This window comes from Prunus persica, chromosome G8 (genome assembly GCF_000346465.2).
Source record: "Prunus persica cultivar Lovell chromosome G8, Prunus_persica_NCBIv2, whole genome shotgun sequence".
Classification (NCBI taxonomy): Eukaryota; Viridiplantae; Streptophyta; class Magnoliopsida; order Rosales; family Rosaceae; genus Prunus; species Prunus persica.
In genome coordinates, this window is record NC_034016.1 from 21,159,680 (window position 1) to 21,180,869 (window position 21,190).

General features: G+C 38.2%; 4 protein-coding genes across 4 annotated transcripts in view; 3 read left to right on the forward strand and 1 right to left on the reverse strand.

Annotated features, from left to right (window-relative positions):
- Positions 913-5,868, forward strand: LOC18766538 (preprotein translocase subunit SCY2, chloroplastic). The gene is made up of 14 exons (XM_007201113.2): positions 913-1,024; positions 1,245-1,769; positions 1,853-1,941; positions 2,082-2,161; positions 2,289-2,378; positions 2,457-2,548; positions 3,102-3,185; positions 3,358-3,499; positions 3,788-3,904; positions 4,092-4,221; positions 4,868-4,991; positions 5,095-5,201; positions 5,287-5,408; positions 5,495-5,868. Exons 1-13 carry the CDS (start codon positions 961-963, stop codon positions 5,374-5,376), a joined length of 1,734 nt encoding a protein of 577 aa, XP_007201175.1. The 5' UTR covers positions 913-960; the 3' UTR covers positions 5,377-5,408; positions 5,495-5,868.
- Positions 5,969-7,416, forward strand: LOC18767688. The gene is made up of 5 exons (XM_007199935.2): positions 5,969-6,201; positions 6,284-6,341; positions 6,429-6,902; positions 7,010-7,134; positions 7,233-7,416. The coding sequence occupies exons 1-5, from the start codon at positions 6,104-6,106 to the stop codon at positions 7,291-7,293; spliced, it is 816 nt and encodes a 271-aa protein (XP_007199997.1). The 5' UTR covers positions 5,969-6,103; the 3' UTR covers positions 7,294-7,416.
- LOC18767136 (DNA repair helicase XPD) lies at positions 13,229-18,239 on the forward strand. The gene is made up of 12 exons (XM_007198937.2): positions 13,229-13,863; positions 13,988-14,268; positions 14,513-14,595; positions 14,699-15,102; positions 15,499-15,692; positions 15,912-16,092; positions 16,217-16,341; positions 16,574-16,663; positions 16,815-16,893; positions 17,000-17,076; positions 17,193-17,301; positions 17,730-18,239. The coding sequence occupies exons 1-12, from the start codon at positions 13,330-13,332 to the stop codon at positions 17,850-17,852; spliced, it is 2,280 nt and encodes a 759-aa protein (XP_007198999.1). The 5' UTR covers positions 13,229-13,329; the 3' UTR covers positions 17,853-18,239.
- Positions 18,581-21,190, reverse strand: part of LOC18767836 (basic helix-loop-helix protein A) — a gene marked incomplete in the record, with an annotated part of 6,326 nt that continues 3,716 nt past the window's right edge. The window contains 3 exon segments of the mRNA XM_007200648.2: positions 18,581-18,857; positions 18,961-19,895; positions 20,809-21,165. Of these exon segments, the coding sequence (XP_007200710.2) occupies positions 18,771-18,857; positions 18,961-19,895; positions 20,809-21,165 (1,379 nt within the window).

Below are 21,190 nucleotides of genomic sequence, written 5' to 3' on the forward strand. Positions count from 1 at the left end.
AATTGTTTAGTAGTCATTAACAATTTTGGCAAGTTACAACTGAAAAGTTCGATCACTATATAATTTTTTAATATAATATATTAATTTTTTAAAATATACTATATTAATTTTGTTCAATAATATGTGAAAATTATGTGTATAATATGTAAGTTAAATGCCCTTTTAACTTCCCACTAAATTACTCCATTTCCCTTTAAATTTTCTTTAAATTATTGAAGAATTTTAAATAAAAATAGTTTGATATGATGTTATCCGGAACAACACCATACACAGTATAACTTAGTCAGACTATTTATTCAAAATAACACCATACGCCTTATGATATTATGGATAAACAGTCAGTACTCTCTGGAACATATTAATACTATCCGATAAAAATTAGTCGATACAGTCTAAAGTACCAAACGAGTCCCATATGTATAAATACACATACTCTTATATAGGACACCAACTTGAATACTAAAGATGATGCCTTTAACTAGCTCATAATTTAATGGTATTTCTCCTCCAAATATTGAAATAAAGACTAAATTTGAATGCCCATTTAGTCTATGTTTCGTTGAATACACCAGTCCAGCTTTGTACACAATGTTATGTTTAGAGTGTGGAATCATCATTTAGAGCTTAAACTTCAAGTTTCGAGATTGAAATTAGTTAATCGATTTGATTTTAGGTTTTGAGTATCAAATTTTTGAGCAGCACCAAAGCTCTTTGGATTATTCTACATGTCTAAATAGAAATCTGTGTGTAACACTATTCTCAACCCTTTAAAACATTTGCCCAACTACAGCTGACCACGTCAGCATTGACCCGCGCCGACTTACTATAGACCAATAAGGAAGCGCTTCGTATTGACGCAAAATAAGCAATCAAGCACAAGATTGCCACCGTTAAAGATGAGCCTTTTATAGCTTAAAGAATCGAACAGTCCCGCTGCTCTCTACCGTTCCCAGTCCCGCCATGGAAGCCGCTCTTCTCAGCTCGCAACGCTTCCATCCCCAACTCTTCCCCTCAAAATTTCGAGGTCAGTTTTTCGTTTGGTTTCCGGGAAAACGCAGGAAAATAACAGAATGATGAAAACTTCGGAATATTATTAGGTTTCGTGTTTTGGTAACTCAATCTAGTAACTTCTTCTAGCTATGTATCGAAAGGGTTTTCTTGTTCATTTTTGATTGGGTGATTGTTCTAGCTTCAGATGAAGTTTCTGCGTCTTCTGATAGGGCTTCATGTTCAATTACTTGCAGGTGCAATTTCAGGTTGCGATATTCAAATTTGTTGTTTGCCCCTTGCTAGAACCAGCCATGTTTCCCTTAAGACAAACCCTTTACAATCTTGCACAAGAAATTTCGTGTCGCCAAACAGGCCCTTCCCGTCCAAAGCAAACAAGAGAGTCTCTGCAAAGTTCTCAAACCAGTTCCTAAATGATTATACAAACGTCGAGGCTACGCCCCCAGAGTCTCTAAATCTTGAAGTTCCTCCACTAAGTCCCGAAGATGGCACAGAAATCTCCAAACAAAACGACATTGACAAAGCACATACCGAGCAAGCAAGGCCTCTAACATTTAGAAATCGGTTTCTGGATTTTGTGCGCTTAAGTTCAGTCCTTAACAGTGCTGCTGAGTCATTCTTCAAGAGTGAGATTCGGCGGAGGTTATTTGTGACGGCAGTACTAATAGTGATCAGTCGTGTCGGTTATTTCATTCCTCTCCCTGGATTTGATAGAAGGTTGATCCCTCAAGATTACCTGAGCTTCGTATCGGGATCTGTTGGTGAGTAATTGACCACTGTTCCTCCATGTGTATGGTCATTTGTGTAAAATTATCGGATAGTGATTCGTGTTGTTTTCGGGCAGATGAACTTGGCGATTTCACAGCAGAGCTTAAAATGTCCTTCTTCCAGCTTGGAATCAGTCCTCAAATAATAGCATCGATTATTATGCAGGTTTTTTGCTTTCCTTCATCTATTTCATGTGTATTTATGTTAACTAAAATGATATTTGTCTAAGTATTTTAATCTTGAGAGAAAATTTGGTATGTATTAAAATATGATGATATATTGAGAATCTCAAATTCGATGTATAGGTACTTTGTCATCTTGTTCCCTCCCTAGTAAAGCTGCGGAAAGAAGGCTTAGATGGTCACGAGAAGATTAAGAGTTATATGTGTGTCTAGTTATTCATCTCAAGCAGTGAGCCAAGTTCTTGTTGCACAATTTGATTGTGACTTTTACTTTAGATCCTTTTTTCCTCTCAAGATTGTGAACCTTATGAGCGTTTATGTTTATTCAAGATGGTGGATGTCTCTTGGCTTTGCAATTGTGGAGGCCATCATACTGGCTTGTTACTCACTTCCATATTCAATCTATGCTGCTAGCTACAGGTAATGCAACAATTATATCATACTTTTCAACAATAACTTTGATTTCAAATGTATCTATGTAACTTTGAGATTTTGCAGGGTCAAGCATGTGATGGTGACAAGTATGTTACTGGTCTGTGGTGCGATGACAATGACTTGGATTTGTGATACCATCTCAGAATCTGGATTTGGTACTATATACTTGATTGGAATTAATATCATCTTGATAATATTCCCCAAGTCTCATTTTGTTTTTCCAGTGAAAGAAGTTTACTTTTCATAACCACAAGTCACTCTGTCAAGCTCGGTTACTGTTTAGCATGCCTGATTTAACTAATGTTTTTACATAATTGAAATTTATGAATGCATAATCATTTCACACGTATCCCATGCCTTGTAGCAGAAGAAAGGTCCACAACTAGGAGCTTTGACTCAATAAGTTTACTGACCATAATGTTTTTCCTGTGGATTAATATAATAAGATGATGTTCTTTATCATAATTATTTATACCTGTTGATGAGGTTTGGCTACCATGTGCATCATTCTCTCCATAGTAAGTATTATATGAGTCCTTGTGGAATACTTGCTACTTTGTCATGGTGATGTTAGTACATATGTGAGGTTTTTAGATCATAGTATCAATTCTGATCTGGTTATTCCTCTTCAGAAGAAAATTCTTTGTTCATTCTTTAATCTTATTGCAGATATTCTCAATCTTCTCTGACTGGTCATTCATATTTCAGGTCAAGGTTCATCTCTAATCATATGTGTGCAAATATTGACTGGCTACACAGAGACGCTATACAAAATGTTGTCTCAGCTTTCAGGTATGTGATGTAATGAATTCCATTAATATACCCATATTAGGGCAAAATTATAATCCCATCAGATGTTAGGTTTTATTTTGTAACTTTGTGTGTCATATCATTAGTACTCTGTTCAATACCATTTAACTTCTAGTTTGTTGTAAGTTTACTGGTTTCATGCTTTTTATTGCAGGAGGTTCTGTTAGTTGGGGTCCGTACTTGCTTGCAGTATTGGGCGTTTTCACTGTAGTCACTATGTGGGCGGTTGTGGTAACTGAAGGTTGCAGGAAGATAAAGCTGCAGTACTATGGTTTTAAGCTTGCTTCTTCTGCAAGGTAATACATTTGTTACCATTCTGATGGCCGATGATCGTTTGTAGTGAAAGAAACTGCACAATGCATGCGTTTTCTGTATGCATGTGGTGTTATTGATTATGAAGATGGTTGTTCTTTATACTAATGTTAGATGTATAGCAGATATTGCTTATAAACTGATCTTTGTATCAACTAACAGCCTAGTAGAAACAATTCACACCATCTTCTATAATTTGAGCTTTGAAAAAATATATATTTGGATAATTCTGTTGGCTGACATTATTTTCTGGTCTGATGTGTTTTGGACAGAGATGACTCGCCAATTACTGAAGTGGAGCCATATATCCCTTTTACCATTAACCCATCAGGAATGCAGCCTGTTCTCACCACCACTTATCTCTTGTCATTTCCGAGTATTCTTGCAAGGTCACAATTTCTTAACTTGCAGCATTTTTTAAGATGAAAACTCATTGTCCGTGTCTTTAATGAAATCAAAAGAGTGCTCATTTCTCTGCTGACCCTAAAAAATTTCCTTAAGTATTCGAACTACACCTATTCTTTTCCTTTTTAAAGTTTACCATTACAACTTTCTGATATTGTGGTTTGTTGGCAGTCTTCTTGGTTCGCCTTTCTGGGAGCATGTTAAGGAGATATTGAACCCTGACAATTCCGTTGGTGCAGGGCCTTGGGTGTACTACTCAATATATGCGTTTTTTGTCTTCTTATTCAATATATTTGACATTGTAAGTTTCTTCTTAACCTTGTATGTAATTGTTCTAGAATCACATTGCTTTCCGTTCATCAAGCTCCAGGATACAATATATTAAAGAATATTTTAAAACGGAGCTAGTAAATTATATAGTTTTAGAGCGTTTAATTATTATCATGACATTTCTCTCCTTCTGTACCTTAAATTTCTATTGTCACAACGTTTCTCTACTTACGGCATTCAGTTTCTGACGCTTATATGTCTGAATATGAAGCTATAGTGTCTGGCGATAGATAGAGCTGTCTATTACGGCTAATAAATTTTGCCGCCTTGGTTCAAAACTCGATACTAAATATGAAATTTGTAAATTTATATGTTAATAGAAAATTTTTAGTAAGTTATACTAGAATCACCAGCATGTAAATGCTAAGTTAGATTTGAACTTTCAAGATATAACTGCACACCAGTCAGTCACCTCCTCTGGGGACAAATAATGCAGCTGCAGTTGACAAATGCAATGAGTACGGAAGCTTGTGAAATGTTTTTGAATGTATCTTAAGATTATGTCATGTTACTGTATTGTTTTCTTTTTGGTGAAAAGAGTTACTGTATTGTTTGATGTTGAGGTAGAGATAATCTGTTTCATTGTTTGCTGTTTTAAATCAATAATGCCTGTCCAGGCCAACTTGCCCAAGGAAATTGCTGATTACTTAAATAAGATGGGTGCTAGGATACCAAACATAAAACCTGGGAAGGCTACAATTGAGTACCTTACAAAGATTCAGGCATCAACACGTTTTTGGGGTATGTCCCTTGATTTGGTCTACCTGTCATTTTAACGTAATTCCATTGGCCCTCATTGATTTTGTTTGCTTTCTTTTTGCTGTCCTGTGGTGGAACTTTGCAGGTGGGCTGTTGTTAAGTATATTGGCAACAACATCAAGCATACTGGATCATTATTTACGCAACATCAATGCAGGATTTGCAATTGGGTTGACGTCAGTCCTAATCATAGTAAGTAACATAGGAAGTATGATTTCCTGAAATGCTTTATATTTTATGCAACTCTTGCAAGTAGTTCTGACTATTAATTGTGCAGGTGGGTTCTATAATCGAACTTAGAAGATCATATCAAGCATATAATGTAATGCCAAGTTTAAGTAAAGCCTTAAGCCGGTATGGTGTATAACTTGCAAACTGGCTGTGCCTTCTAGTCTTGAGGTGATGCTCTATCACTTATAAAACTGATAAATAAATTATGCATAGATGGTCACACTAACGGGAATTTTCTGTCTTCGTTTTGGCAGCGCTGGAATTCCTGGACTGATGAAACACCTCAGCAGAAACCAGAAAGGGTTATGGCATCACGATATGGTTTGAGGGGTCCTGGATGCTTAGAGTAACAGCTAATGATACTACTTCATTCGGCAAATACGTAGCGAAGGCTCGCCACTCGCATGGTTTCTGTATCAAACGGAAAAGCATCGACGACAGGGTTTCATGCATTGTAGAGCACACTGCTTTCGTATCGAGGATAGGACACACAGATTCCATATAGATGCTACTTAATTGTAACACAAAACGTGTGTAACAAACTCCAATATACTCTTTGGGTATTAAGACATTGTATTTTTATTTATTTTTGCCACTGGGTGTTTGCCTTTACATCAATTAACAACAATATTTTGACTTGGGCCAAAAGAAAAAACAACTAATGTTTTGTTTTCGTTAAGGAAAATATTTTGTTAAATTTTCCGAAGTTGCCACGTACACGGTACTGGAATTGGGTTTTCCACGATCCGGCCCGCTTCCTCTTATTCTGGGCCAGTTGGGCCGTACTACAAAACCCGGTTTCGTTTGAAATTTTGAATTTCAGATAGTTCGAGCCTTGAGGTGTGGGAGGACGGAGATCAGTGATGGAGATCGCGGCGGACTCTCTGGACGGCTCTGTGATCTTCCACGCCATTAACGAAATCTCAGGTTTCGTGCTTTACATGCACCAGCAAATCCCTTCGTAAGTTTTCTCCAACTTTCTGAGTTCCCAAACAAATCAATTTCTTCGCACTCATACAAAATATTTGATCCAATTTTTACAGACTGTTGCAGGATATTACTCTGGAATTCGATTCGCTCTGTTCTGAGTACAAGGATTCTGTATGAGATTCCGAGACTGCAATTTCATCAACTCTTTCTTCTTCGGCTCTGAATTCTTTGCCCTAATTTAGAACCTGCGACTTTCAGGAAATGGCTCTTCACCAAAACGAGGTGAAGCCAACGCTTCGGAGAAAGCACGCCGGCCAAATGAGGGAAGCCAAGCGCGGGATTCGAAGATTCCAGAAGCTGATGCGTCAAGTTTCTGATCTCCAAACTGCGCTGAAGCTGATGATCAGCGAGGTTCCTCAGTTCCAAGAAGCCATTTTGGTGATCGGAGCGAGTCCGCTACGGCCTCATCATGTCTATGAGTTGAGCTTTTCAAGCGCAAGCGCTGTTCCTAGTAGCAGTGGTGAACATGAACATGAAAAGGAACTTGATTTCGGCAAAAGCAGAGCGGCAGAAGTGCTTTGTAGAAAAGCGATTCGGGGGCTGATCTCAAAGGGTGCTGGGTGTGCTTCTTATCCAGGGCCTTCCAAGTTGTTTCTGTTGGTGAAAGCTCCCCCTTGTCTCAATCTGCCTCTGCATTTTCTTCCCAAACGTGATTTCAGATACAGCAACAAGGTACATGTTCTTGCCCAAAATAGCAGGCAATGTAGTTTCATTATTTCATATTAAATCATCAACTACCATACAACTCGCTTATGCATATTTATATAAACCAATTGCAGATTGTGCCTTTAAGACTAAAGATTAAGAGAAAAACCCAAGATCAGAGCATGGATGCTCTTCCTGTTTCTTCTGAAACTGGCAGTTCTGATGGGTTGGTTGAGTCTGCTCCAAATGATTTTATATGGTATGTTGCTTTCCAATTGCGTACATTTCAATGTGTTCGTATTTGTTCTGTTGCTTGGCTTATGCATAGGTCATATCTGGTTTGTTTGATGGTTGCAGGTTCCAATGTCGGCATGTAATCAAGGGCCTGGCATCTAACACACCGACTGAAGCAGAATGAATAGACCTACATTGTGCACACAATAATACCTCATGTCTTTTTGAGATTATATCGTAGTTTGACTGTTGTAACATTCACCTCTATTCAGGGCTTGCGTTTAGGTTTCATGGATTTCGAAGATTACGGATTTTCATTTAGCTATATAGTTCGATTATGCTTGCATCAATGGGGAAGCGGGGATTTGAACTTGGAAGATGTTATAAAAATAATCAGTAAATGTTGTATGCTATAGGATCACTATATTATTGCACAATTCTTAAAATACAAACAGTAGCAAAATTACGAAGTCTGTATAAATGTGCAAATATATAAATTAAGTACAGAATACTGACTTTTATTGAAGATAGAGGCTTGCGTATTTGCAATGTCCTAAAGACAGAATTTCGCCTCTTCTCAGTGCTTGAAGTTCAACAGGCGTCTATCTCCCAGGATTCAACTATCTATAATTCAAGGGTCCAGCACCGGATCCTTGAATTCTGGCGAACGTTGGTGTGCTTCTCTCCAATACAGTTGGTAACTTTAAAATAATATGAGATAGTTTTTAAAGAAAAAGAGATCCGTCTTATGGCCTAGGACTTGTAGTTTTATAATAGAATTACACCCCTTCAAAATAGGGGTTAGTATCAGTTATACCTAGCCCGAAAATAAAATATATTTTTTTATTTTTTATTTTTCGGATTCTTTGGCAGAAGTTAAATTCAAACCAGAAAGACTTATCTTTTTGTTTGAATTTGAACAGGTATAACTGATACTAACTGCTATTTTGAAGGGGTGTAATTCTATTATAAAACTACAAGTCCTAGGCCATAAGACGGATCTCTTTTTCTTTAAAAACTATCTCATATTATTTTAAAGTTACCAACTGTATTGGAGAGAAGCACACCAACGTTCGCCAGAATTCAAGGATCCGGTGCTGGACCCTTGAATTATAAATAGTTGAATCCTGGGAGATAGACGCCTGTTGAACTTCAAGCACTGAGAAGAGGCGAAATTCTGTCTTTAGGACATTGCAAATACGCAAGCCTCTATCTTCAATAAAAGTCAGTATTCTGTACTTAATTTATATATTTGCACATTTATACAGACTTCGTAATTTTGCTACTGTTTGTATTTTAAGAATTGTGCAATAATATAGTGATCCTATAGCATACAACATTTACTGATTATTTTTATAACAATCTAAAGACAGAATCTCTTTAATGGAAGAATCTGTAAGTGGAGTGAAGATGACTGATATAGTCAATGTCAGCGGCGTCAAAACTCATGTTAAGGAACCAGAGAAGTTCAAAGGGGTGGATTTCAAACGCTGGCAACAGAAAATGCTGTTTTACTTGACAACACTGAATTTGGCTCATGTAGTCAAAGAGGAAGTTCCTGTGGCAACAGAGAATCCGATACCTGCAGCCAAATTAAATGCTATTGATGCTTGGAAACATTCTGAGTTTCTCTGCAGGAATTATATTCTCAGTTCGTTGGATGATACCTTGTATGATGTTTATTCTTCATACAAGACTGCCAAGGAATTGTGGGAGTCTCTCGAAAAGAAGTACAGAACAGAGGTTGCCGGTACAAAGAAATTTGTCATTGGGAAATTTCTGAATTACAAAATGATAGACTCCAAGTCAGTGGTTAATCAAGTGGAAGAACTCCAGATCATTATGCATGAACTGCATAATGAAAACATGATCATGAACGAGAACTTTCAAGTGGGTTCGATCATAGAGAAGTTGCCTCCTTCCTGGAATGATTTCAAGATCTATATGAAACACAAGAAATCTGACATGACCCTGGATGATTTGGTTCTGAAACTAAGAGTTGAACAGGATCACAGAATTATTGCGAAAGTGGATGGTGCTTCCTCTGAAGCCAAAGTCAACATTGTTGAAGGCAAAGTCTCTGCTGGAAAGCCAAAATACAATTCCCAGAAAAATAAAGGCAAGTCCTATTTCAAAATAGCACCAAACAGCAAGAATTTTAAGAAAATAAAAGGGAGTTGCTGGGTGTGTGGAAAAGCTGGACACAAGGCACAAGATTGTCGCCACAAGAAAGATGGAGTTTCTGCCAAGTCTGCCAATAATCAAGCAAATGTAACTGAAGATGTTTTGGCTGCTGTAGTGTCTGAAACGAATATGGTTTTAGATACAAAAGATTGGTGGATTGATACTGGTGCAACCAAGCACATATGTGGCGACAAGAGCATGTTCTCTACATACCAAGAAATTTCTGGTGGAGAACAACTCTATATGGGAAATTCCTCAACTGCTGCCATTGCTGGAAAAGGAAAGGTGCTGCTGAAATTTACCTCTGGGAAGGAACTAGCCCTTCTAGATGTACTTCATGTCCCTGATATTAGGAAGAACTTAGTGTCTGGTCCAGTGCTCAGTAATAAGGGCTTTAAACTAGTATTCGAATCAGACAAGTTTGTTCTCACTAAAGGGGGAATGTTTGTGGGAAAGGGTTATTTGGCTGAGGGTTTGTTCAAACTTAATGTATTGGCTACAAATGTTATTAATAAAATAAATAAGGCTTCTGTTTATATTGTTGAGTCTTGTGATATTTGGCATGCTAGATTAGGACATGTTAATTTCCGTTGTTTAGATAGAATGATCAATTTAAGGTTGCTGCCAAACTTTAAAATTGATCACAACAATAAATGTGAAATATGCACAGAATCAAAATTTGCAAGGCAAAGTTTCAAATCTGTTTTTGGAAGATCTAATGAGTTGCTGGGTTTGATTCATTCAGATCTTTGTGATTTTAAATCAACACCAACTCGTGGAGGAAAGAATTATTATATTACTTTCATTGATGATTGCAGTAAATTTTGCTATGTCTATCTGATAAATAGCAAGGATGAGGCTTTGAATATGTTCAAGACATATAAAGCTGAAGTTGAAAATCAATTAGAGAGAAAAATTAAAGCTCTAAGATCTGATAGAGGAGGAGAGTATGAGTCTATAGCCTTCTCTGAATTTTGTGCTCAACATGGAATAGTTCATCAAACAACGGCTCCATATACACCTCAACAAAATGGTGTTGCTGAAAGAAAAAATCGAACTTTCAAGGACATGATCAACTCCATGTTGAATAGTTCAGGGCTTCCACACAATCTGTGGGGTGAAGCCTTATTTACTGCAAATACAATCTTGAACAAAATTCCACATAAGAAGACTAATAAGCCTCCTTATGAAGTGTGGAAAGGTAGAATTCCTACATATAAAACCCTCAAAGTGTGGGGTTGCCTTGCAAAAGTTCAAGTACCCTTGCCAAAACGAGTTAAACTTGGACCAAAAACAGTAGATTGTGCATTCATTGGTTTTGCAAATAATAGTGCAGCCTATAGGTTCTTAGTGGTTAAATCAGAAATTCCTGATATTCATGTTAATACTATCATAGAATCTGTAGATGCAGAATTTTTTGAACATATTTATCCCTACAAAGAAAATAGGTCCTGTCCAACTAGAAAAAGATCACTTGAACCAACTCAAAGTGACATTCCTTCTTCATCAGGGGTTCATGAGAATGAAATGGAACCAAGAAGAGGAAGTAGAACGAAAATCCCAAGAAATTTTGGACCTGATTTTCTCACCTTCTTGTCAGAAGCTGAACCACAAACATACAAGGAAGCGATGACTTCAAGTGAGGCTACTTTTTGGAAGGAAGCAATTAAAAGTGAGATGGATTCCATTTTACAAAATAATACCTGGCAATTGGTTGATTTACCACCTGGTAATAAACCAATTGGTCATAAATGGATATTCAAAAAGAAATTGAAGGCTGATGGTTCTATAGACAAATATAAGGCACGTCTAGTAGCAAAAGGCTATAGACAAAAAGAAGGGCTGGATTACTTTGATACATATTCACCTGTATCAAGAATCTCATCTATAAGAATATTAATTTCCATAGCAGCCATACAGAAATTGGAGATACATCAAATGGATGTTAAAACTGCCTTTTTGAATGGAGAATTAGATGAAGAAGTCTATATGGAACAACCAGAAGGGTTTGTGGTTAAAGGACAAGAAAAGAAAGTGTGCAAATTAATTAAGTCATTGTATGGACTTAAACAAGCACCAAAAATGTGGCATGAAAAATTTGATCATGTTATGCTGTCAAATGGTTTTAAGATCAATGAGAGTGACAAATGCGTATATGTAAAGAGTTTCAAGAACTCATGTGTCATAGTATGTTTATACGTTGATGACATGCTCATAATGGGTACTAGCAAAGATATCATTAATTCTACAAAGAAAATGTTGTGTTCAAGTTTTGATATGAAGGACCTGGGACTTGCAGATATCATACTTGGAATTAGAGTTCAAAGAACCAAACAAGGTTATTTTTTGACTCAGTCCCATTATGCAGAAAAAATACTTAGAAAATTTGGTCACTTTGATGATCCATCCGTTGTGACCCCTTTTGATCCATCAGTTCATCTAGCTAAAAATAATGGATATGCAGTATCTCAGCTAGAATATTCACAAGTGATTGGAAGCTTAATGTATATGATGAATAGTACAAGGCCTGATTTAGCTTATGCAGTGAGCAGGCTTAGTCGATACACTAGTAATCCATCTGATGATCATTGGAAGGCTTTGATTAGAGTGCTACAATTTATTAAAGGCACAATAAATTATGGATTGCATTACACAAGTTACCCACCAGTTTTAGAAGGATATAGTGATGCAAACTGGATTTCTGGTGAAAGTGAAACGAAATCCACTAGTGGCTATGTTTTTGTATGTGGAGGGGCAGCAGTAGCTTGGAAGTCAACCAAGCAAACGTGTATAGCACGGTCAACTATGGAATCAGAATTCATAGCTTTGGACAAGGCTGCTGAAGAAGCAGAATGGCTTCGAAACTTTATGGAAGATATACCGTTATTGCCTAAACCAATAACTGCAGTATGTATTCATTGTGATAATATGGCAGCTATTGCAAGAGCCAAAAATAAGATATACAATGGCACATCAAGGCATATAAGGCGAAGACATAGCACAATTAGACAAGTTGCTCAAAGATGGAATAATCTCATTAGATTATGTAAAGTCAAAGGAAAACATAGCTGATCCTTTGACAAAAGGCCTACCTAGAGAGCAAATTAAATATGCGTCGAGGGGAATGGGTTTAATGTCAATTTCATAATGAGCTAACCTAATGGAACCCTAACCTAGCTGATGGGAGATCCCATGGTCTAGGTTCAATAGGCAAACTGGTTAGGAATGGCTCAAGGTATGAACACACTATTTACTCATTCCTATGATCAAAGTGTGTTGTCTGCAGAAGTTTTTAGGGTATGTTTTATACAAAACATTTAATGACGTTAGTATTTTGATATTCAAAAGAAGTATGGCAGAATACTTTTAATTAACGTTACCTATATAGGAGTAAATGTGGGGTCGCATTTATGAGAATTACATGACTACATTCTCTAAAGCTCCTATGAGACCGGGATTTGTTCAAGACCAAAATGAAATGTTTCAAAATTTAGAAGAGGAGTATCACAAGACCAAAACCAAGTGCTAGTTGGAAAGAACAATATTTCATGTTTTTAGAGAAGGAACAACTTTTTTCATTCACCGATCCAATCCAACAGAAGTGGGGTTGTGGTCACTTATTATCAGTCTCTCTTTCAAACATTGTGAGAGTGACAATGAAAACTTGAAATATCGTCACTTGATAACACAAATCAAGCAGTAAAAGTCAATTATGCCCTTGCTAAGATTGTCATGTGCAACATTCATATAAGGAGATAATTTTTATATTTTAACAAGTTATTTTAACGGAAATATTGGAAAAGATACAAAACATATTGACATAAACCCAAAATTTGGCCCAAATTGTCATCTTGTCCATTTCTGCTCCGAAAAGGCCTAAGCTATAAATACGGATTGAAGCCCAATCCGACTCCCTCACGTCTTCGTGATATGGAAGAAGAGTGAGGTCTCGCCGTTTTAATTGTGAAACCGCCAATCTCTGGTCTCCGAGAGAGACAGAGAAGATACACAGCAAAACCCAAAACCTCAAAAAGCCATGAAGTTTCAAGTAGAAGACGTCACAGTCTACTTCCCATACGACCACATATACCCAGAGCAATATGCATACATGCTCGAGCTCAAGCGAGCCCTGGACGCTAAGGGCCACTGCCTCCTGGAGATGCCCACAGGCACGGGCAAGACCATCGCCCTCCTCTCCCTCATCACAAGTTACACTCTCTCCAAGCCCCAAAACCCAGTCAAGCTTATCTACTGCACTCGCACTGTTCACGAGATGGAGAAGACTCTCGCTGAGCTCAAGGTCCTCCACAATTACCAAGTTAAGCATCTGGGTCCCCAAGCACAGATCTTGGCTGTGGGGCTTTCGTCTCGGAAGAACCTCTGTGTCAACCCAACTGTCTTGGCAGCCGAAAATCGAGACTCTGTCGACGCAGCCTGCCGGAAATTGACTGCCAGCTGGGTGAGAGCCTTGGCCGCTGAGAACCCAAATGTGCCTACTTGTGAGTTTTTGGAGCAGTATGAGAAAGCTGGGTCTGGAGCGGTTTTGCCTCCCGGGGTTTATACCTTGCAGGTACTAGTCACCTCTTCTCATTGATCACTCAATTGTGGGATCTGAAATTTTGTATCTTTCTTTTTGTTTTCGTTTTGGAATCAAGTAATTGCAATTGGGTTGCTTTATTTTATGTCAAAAAAAGGATTTGAGGGCGTATGGGAAGCAGAGAGGGTGGTGTCCCTACTTCTTGGCAAGGCATATGGTGCAGTTCTCCAATGTGGTGGTTTACAGTTATCAGTATATGCTTGATCCTAAAGTGGCTGGGATTATTTCCAAGGAAATGCAGAAGGAGTCTGTTGTGGTGTTTGATGAGGCCCACAACATTGATAATGTGTGTATTGAAGCGCTTAGTGTTAGTGTGAGGAGGCAGACACTTGAAGGGGCCAGAAGGAATCTCAGTAAGATGCAGCATGAAATTGAAAGGTAGGTGCTTTGCTATTCGGCAATGGTTGGTTATGGATTCGAGCTGTAAAAGTCTTACTTTTTTCTGAAGGCTAAAGCTTCGTAAATTATGCATTGGGTCACTTATCTGCCTCATTATATTCTATCATGATTTTTTTAAAGTGATGGCTAGATTATGTCTAGATACGTTTGTTTTCAGCTTCTTTCAATTCTTGCCTTCACGTTTGATACAGATTTTCATATGTTTGCTTGACATGGTAGGTAGGTTCAAGGCCACTGATGCGGATAGATTGCGTAAAGAATACAACCGACTTGTTGAGGGTTTGGCACAAGGAGGAAACCTACCTCGTATGCTGATTGCTCATTCCCACGATTTTTCTTTCATTGAAACTTAAAATTTTTGTTTGATGATTTCTTGAGTTCTCATAACTTTTTCTTTTTATATATGCAGTCACAGATACTTGGCTTCAAAATCCCGCTCTACCTGAAGATATTCTGAAGGAGGCTGTGCCTGGAAATATTCGCAAAGCAGACCATTTTGTGCATGTGTTACGAAGATTGGTCCAGTATTTGGAAGGGCGTCTTGAGACTGAGAATGTTGAGAAGGAAGGCCCTGTTGGTTTTGTTGCCTCTATTAGTACACATGCTGGAATTGACCAGAAAACTCTGAAGTTCTGTTATGATCGCCTACACTCACTCATGATGACGTTGGAAATTACTGACACAGATGAGTTCTTACACATCCAAACAATCTGTGACTTCGCGACACTTGTGGGGACATACACTCGCGGTTTCTCTATTATAATCGAACCATTTGATGAGAGAATGCCACATATTCCTGATCCTGTTTTGCAGGTTGGTTTTTAGTGGTTTTTTATCTTCGAATTTCATTTTCTATAAAATTGAAACATTTCTAAAAATTGTATTTTGGTGTATCTCCACGCTTACATATCTTATCTGGAAACTTTGTTTAAAAACCATTTCTTAACAATTCTTGTAAACTGCGTCCACTCTCATGATACCAATGTTTTGATGGTTATGGTCCTAGTTTTCCTTTTGACTTTTACAATATCAGAATATTTTTTGGTAATTTCGAAAAAAGTAGAATAAAATTTTCCTACAATAGGTTACCTTGCATATGTACTATAGGAGTTTGTCTGCCATTATTTGATGTACTTATACTGCTTCGTTGGGTGGGTGGAATGAAGATTTTTCAGTTCTGATCTAGTCTTTTCATATGTGGTATTCCAGCTTAGCTGTCATGATGCATCTCTTGCCATAAAACCTGTATTTGATCGATTTCAATCAGTTGTGATTACATCTGGAACCTTGAGCCCGATTGATCTCTACCCCCGTCTTCTCAATTTCCATCCTGTCGTCAGTCGAAGTTTTACAATGTCATTAACAAGAGATTGCATCTGCCCAATGGTTCTCACACGTGGAAGGTATAACATCGACAAAATATTTTTCTTCTTATATTTCTTTTCTCCCGATTCATTTTATTGGGAAAGTTGTAAACTTTACTAATCACAACTTTTCTTATTAGATTATAACGTTTCTATTATATTTAGCATCATAATAGTATCAGGTCTTAGTTTATAGGACATTAATCCCATTAGTTATCTAAATGTCACTCTGAATCAGTATCCCATGGTATATTTCAGTGATCAGCTTCCGGTAAGTACCAAATTTGATATGAGAAGTGATCTTGGCGTAGTAAGGAACTACGGGAGGCTGCTGCTGGAGATGGTTTCTGTTGTCCCAGATGGGGTTGTATGTTTCTTTGTCAGTTACTCTTATATGGATGGAATAGTCAATAGCTGGAACGAAAATGGAATTTTAAAGGTGACTGCACTATCAATGGCTATTACTTTTGTTGGGTGTCTATGACTTTTTCTGTTGTCCTGTTTTCCAAGTTTGCCATGAAGTTAGTTTTGTGGATAGTTTCTTAGTGCTCCCGTTGTCACAGGAAATAATGCAGCATAAGCTTGTTTTCATTGAGACCCAAGATGTCGTTGAAACTACTTTGGCTCTTGACAATTACCGGAAGGCTTGTGATTGTGGGAGAGGTGCTGTCTTTTTGTCTGTTGCCAGGTACTGTATCAAACATTCAAAGTTTCTTATTTCTTATTGTTGATCTCCTAATGGAAATTGCAATTAAACTAAAAAGAATGGAGTATCTTTTGGTATTCATTTATACTGTCATCTAAAAATCCATTCATAATTCCATGCCACATGTAATTCAGAACCTATCATTTCAATATTACAATTGATGTTCCACATAGTTCTCTATAATGAAGCTAACATTATATCTTTACTTTCACAGGGGAAAAGTAGCTGAAGGGATAGACTTTGATCGACATTATGGACGATTGGTGATCATGTTTGGTATTCCTTTTCAGTACACATTAAGCAAGTGAGTGCAAATGATATCTCTTTTGTTTTATGTAGTGAAAAAGAGATTGTGAAACTAATTTTCTGTGGTATGACATATGAGCTCTCTTTGTTAATCGAGTTCATAAAGCTATGTTGTCTGTGGTTTGACACTTGAGAGTATTGTTTTGCAGGATTTTGCTGGCGCGGCTGGAATACTTGCGGGATACCTTTCAAATAAAGGAAGGAGATTTTTTGACTTTTGATGCCTTGGTATCATTGCATTGCCTTTTGTATCATCTAAGAATCATTTGCTTGGCGTTTAGTTTATATGTTTCTGATCGTTCTGAGTTCTCTAATGGGGAACTTACTGGTGCAGAGACAAGCTGCTCAATGTGTAGGCCGAGTCATCCGGTCAAAAGCAGACTATGGCATGATGATATTTGCTGACAAAAGGTTCGTACTCATTTGTTCTTTTTTTATTAATAGAGTTCCAAATTCTTAGATTCTCTAGTGGAGCTTCTAGTTAATCTTTATCTGCTTGAATTTTGGGTGCTTAATTTCAATTACAGATATAGCCGTCATGACAAGAGATCCAAATTGCCAGGGTGGATACTGTCACATTTACGTGATGCCCACCTAAATTTGAGCACAGACATGGCTCTGCATATAGCACGAGAGGTTTGTCCTTGGTACCGATAACATACGTTCCTATCTAGATATGGTTATTGGTTAGCCTGAAATATACTTATCAATCAACCCCATATGTGGTATGCTAACAATAGAACTTTGTTTTCTGTGGTTTGCCTTATAAGTCATGCATTATCTGTTTTATCATTATCTTTGTCCTCCTTTGAGAACTGTGCTAGATAGCTTTGGGACCCAATAGAAGAAGTTTAAAAGGGATCGAAAATGAAACATTGAAACACATCTTCATTGGGGTGATGAAGTCCTATTCTCCTTTTTCAACTGAAACCCTAATCATCTAGTGTTGATCAAGATGATCAAATCTAAATTTCTTCTTGTCGTATCTTTTTCTGTTTAGTAGAATTTCGTGGGAATCATATTTTAATATTCTAGTATGTCAATCTTCTTTATCCTGAATGCAGTTCCTTAGGAAGATGGCTCAACCATATGATAAGGCTGGTAGCGTAAGTGGTAGGAAAACCCTTTTGTCCCAAGAAGACTTGGAAAATATGGGCGAAAGCATCGCTGATGAAATGTTGCGTTAAGGATTCTCTGAATGAAAGTGAAATTCAGTGCGGTTCGTGGGCTGTCCTGTTGCTTGTTCATGATCTACAGCCCTACACACACGAGTTTGGCCAAGTCGGGGGATTTTGTTGTCAGTGGTCTGAGAAGTAAACTGTCAGAGCAAGACATAGCCTTACGGTCAAAATCATTGAAGTTTAATTTTCCCGGTGATGGAACTGAAATGGCATTAACGGCTGCTGCGTAGTTGACTTCATGATATTCTGTACAAATTCGTAGTCGTGTACATTTTTTGCCTGGTTGTAATTTATAGCTCTGGCTTGGCTACTTGCCCTCCGTTTTGACTAAGAATATGTTTTACGATGAGTTTATGAAAAGTTCTATCTAATTATCTTCATTTCTTTATAGCCAGCTGATTGGTTCCCTATGGAATTTGAAGTTCTTCTTTTCCATGATTTCGATTTTAGACCATACAAGTTGTCAACAGATTCATCCTTCTGAATGAAGGATTGTGACATTAGTTTATGGCGTGTTAATTAACTCAGTCTTGATCATGATCAAAATACCGAAATTCATTGATTTATATTCTGCTGGTACCCTATAGTCAAATTCATAATATTTATGACGGTCCATTTTAAATGAATATGTGATGGAACTTACAAAATTCATAGGATAATCAAAATTTGATGATCAATGTGATTGGAAAGAGCTTTGATCAAACTTGACAAATACTGTGGTCCCCAACAAAACATCAAAACTAAACTGGTCTTGGAGTTCTTGTTTAAGATTATCTTGAATGTCACAGAAATATTACATTTGTTAGAAGGAAAGAAAAAAAAAAATGTTCTAAATATTGTACAGTACTGATGCTGCTAGAGCTACTTGCAAATAATTTGATTTTCCCCTCAAAATTCTTTAATTACGTACGCACTAAAATGATACTAGGAATCAGATTGGGGAATTATTTGATTTATTACCCTCTTCACTTCCGTAATGCTTATTTTCTTGCCATTCACATTCTCCTTCACCTGAAAAATTAAATTCATTATGTAAAAATAATAATAAAATTGAATGAAAATAAATTAAATGTTACTATTAATATTGCATGATCGAGAGTATAAATATATGTACCTTGGCCCTCAGCTCAGCTACGAAGAACCCATTATTCAATGAGGACTGGACAACTGTCGTCTCAATTCTTAGCTCTCTTAGAGTTTGCATGATATCAAGCAACAACCCTTCTCTATACGGGCATTGGAGCTCCAACAACCCGTCACTCTCGATTATCGACACCTCTAGAGAGGTACCCGTCACCATAGGTGTCGGTGATGATTGTGGTGGTGGTGGCGGTGGTGAAGGTGGTGACTCCTCCATCATTTTAGGCTTGGCAACGGCCGCACCACCACTTCCCTCTACAATCCTTAACTTCCTTTTATCCGACCCGGGTGGACCAACCCGGGTCCGCTCCACTACCGTGAGCCCGCTCCGCAACTCTTTCATACTATTTGACCTATGTATTTCCCCGGATGATCTTGACCGTTGATCATCCTCCATCTGCACGTTACGTGCCTCAAGATCCTGAATCTTCTTACGCAATTGCTTCACGTACTCGATCGTGTCCCCTAATATCGAGGCCTTGTCCATTTTTGTCACAAAGGGCACTAGCGACCTTAGTATAATGAACCTCTCATTAAGCTTCTCGCGACGACGCCGTTCCGCCATGACATGATTGGCGCTGAGCTCATCTTGTGGGGTCCCTTTCCTCAACCGAGTGGAAGCATCGCCCTCATGAGATTTTGGCGAGTTCTCGTCGCGGTATTTTGTGTGGAGGAACGGAACGCTGAACAAGATGTATTTAAGGAGCCATTGGGACGTGCCCTCAATTGGCACCAGCATGTGATGTTCAACGCGAGTCGTCCACTTGATGAATGCTGATTGGGCTGAGTAGGCGACCTGATCGGTGGACGAGGAATCCGTCCACCTAGTCGCCTGCCTTTGAAGTATGGTGGAGACTGTTTCAGAATAGTGAGTGTCATCATGTGTCAACTCCTCCAATGCCAGGGGTCCTGCACCACCAAATAAGGTTGTCGTAATTTGTCAAGATAATACTAATAACGAGGATTATATTATGATTAGGTTAGGTTAAAAGCTTGAAGCACTTACTTCAACAATATAGCATTGAAGTTCTACAAAAAGGCGTTGAAACTTTGGTAGCATTAGCATCCAAAGATGAAATGAAAAACAAAACCAAGTTGCCCAGATTTCTCACGTGCCTGCGAAAATCACGCAGCTCTTGTACTTTTAAATCCGGTTTTGTCTTTTTCCAAACCAAATTGCACAATCCCAAGAATGTCATTGGTGTTTGGGTTTGCGTGTACACGGAAAGCATTGGCGCGTTGAAGACGGGAGGTTTTGACATTTTAGCATGGGCAAAGTGGGACGCAAACATTAGATGTTGACTTATTCTAAGTCTTTTAGGAGAGACAGTCTCACACGACGGAGCTATTATTTTTTGCTATTTTTCACTAATAATACAATGATAAATAGAATATTTTTTCCTCGTGACATTGTATTATTGTTCGGATAAAGTAAAATGGTGCTATTTTCATCATATATAAGTTTTTTTTAGTCTTTTAGACTCAAGGAGCAGTGAGAAAATAATATTTAAAAAATAAAAGGCTGTGTTGCACCAAGACAAAAATATAAGCAAAAAATATTCTGCCTAGTTTATTTGAAGAAAAGAATAATGTAGATAAGATATGTCAACTAGAAAGAGTTTGGGGGCTTTAAATTTGTATGGTACATTGACGGTGCATAAATAAAAAGGCCATTGGCCATGTACGAAACCATATTGTATAATGTCAAGAGGGTATTAGAAAGAGAAAAAATATATTTCTGTTATAGTTTTTAATTTTTACGTTTCATATTTTTGAAAGGGGAAAAAAAAAAAGGAGTGTCTAGTTGTTTTGTATTGCGTACCTTGGGGTGGCGGTTGGAGCCCGCTGCTGAGTGGCTCTTGTACGGACGGCCACCGGCGAGTTGACTCGGCTCGATACGAGTCAGCTTGGCGCTGTTGATCGGCTGGGTTAACCCTAGACTGGCTCACTGCTAGTAAGTGGAAATCCGAGTCTAAATTGTTGGACGCGTCGTCCGGAGAGCCGAGCCGGATGTCCTCGGACATCTCTAGCTGCATGAGCTCGCTCGGCTCTGCTGCGGGGGCCGAAACCGCTGGAGGGTTTGGACCGGGAGCAACGGGCTGACCGTTGCGGCCCGTTTCGGCTTCGGAGTCTGACTCTGCCTCCTCGTCCTCCTCTTGATCCTCCTCTTCCTCGTCCTCTTGTACAATTCTGGGGCGGGGGGG

Bases quoted from the DNA above. Each gene is read 5' to 3' on its own strand.
- LOC18767688 (XM_007199935.2), top strand. From the start codon at position 6,104: ATGGAGATCGCGGCGGACTCTCTGGACGGCTCTGTGATCTTCCACGCC. The intron at 6,342-6,428 runs GTATGAGATTCC...TGCGACTTTCAG, and splicing joins GTTCTGAGTACAAGGATTCT to GAAATGGCTCTTCACCAAAA. The intron at 6,903-7,009 runs GTACATGTTCTT...AACCAATTGCAG, and splicing joins ATTTCAGATACAGCAACAAG to ATTGTGCCTTTAAGACTAAA.
- LOC18766538 (XM_007201113.2), top strand. From the start codon at position 961: ATGGAAGCCGCTCTTCTCAGCTCGCAACGCTTCCATCCCCAACTCTTC. The intron at 2,162-2,288 runs GTGTGTCTAGTT...TGTTTATTCAAG, and splicing joins GAGAAGATTAAGAGTTATAT to ATGGTGGATGTCTCTTGGCT. The intron at 5,202-5,286 runs GTAAGTAACATA...TTAATTGTGCAG, and splicing joins TGACGTCAGTCCTAATCATA to GTGGGTTCTATAATCGAACT.
- LOC18767136 (XM_007198937.2), top strand. From the start codon at position 13,330: ATGAAGTTTCAAGTAGAAGACGTCACAGTCTACTTCCCATACGACCAC. The intron at 15,103-15,498 runs GTTGGTTTTTAG...GTGGTATTCCAG, and splicing joins TTCCTGATCCTGTTTTGCAG to CTTAGCTGTCATGATGCATC. The intron at 17,077-17,192 runs GTTCGTACTCAT...TTTCAATTACAG, and splicing joins ATGATATTTGCTGACAAAAG to ATATAGCCGTCATGACAAGA.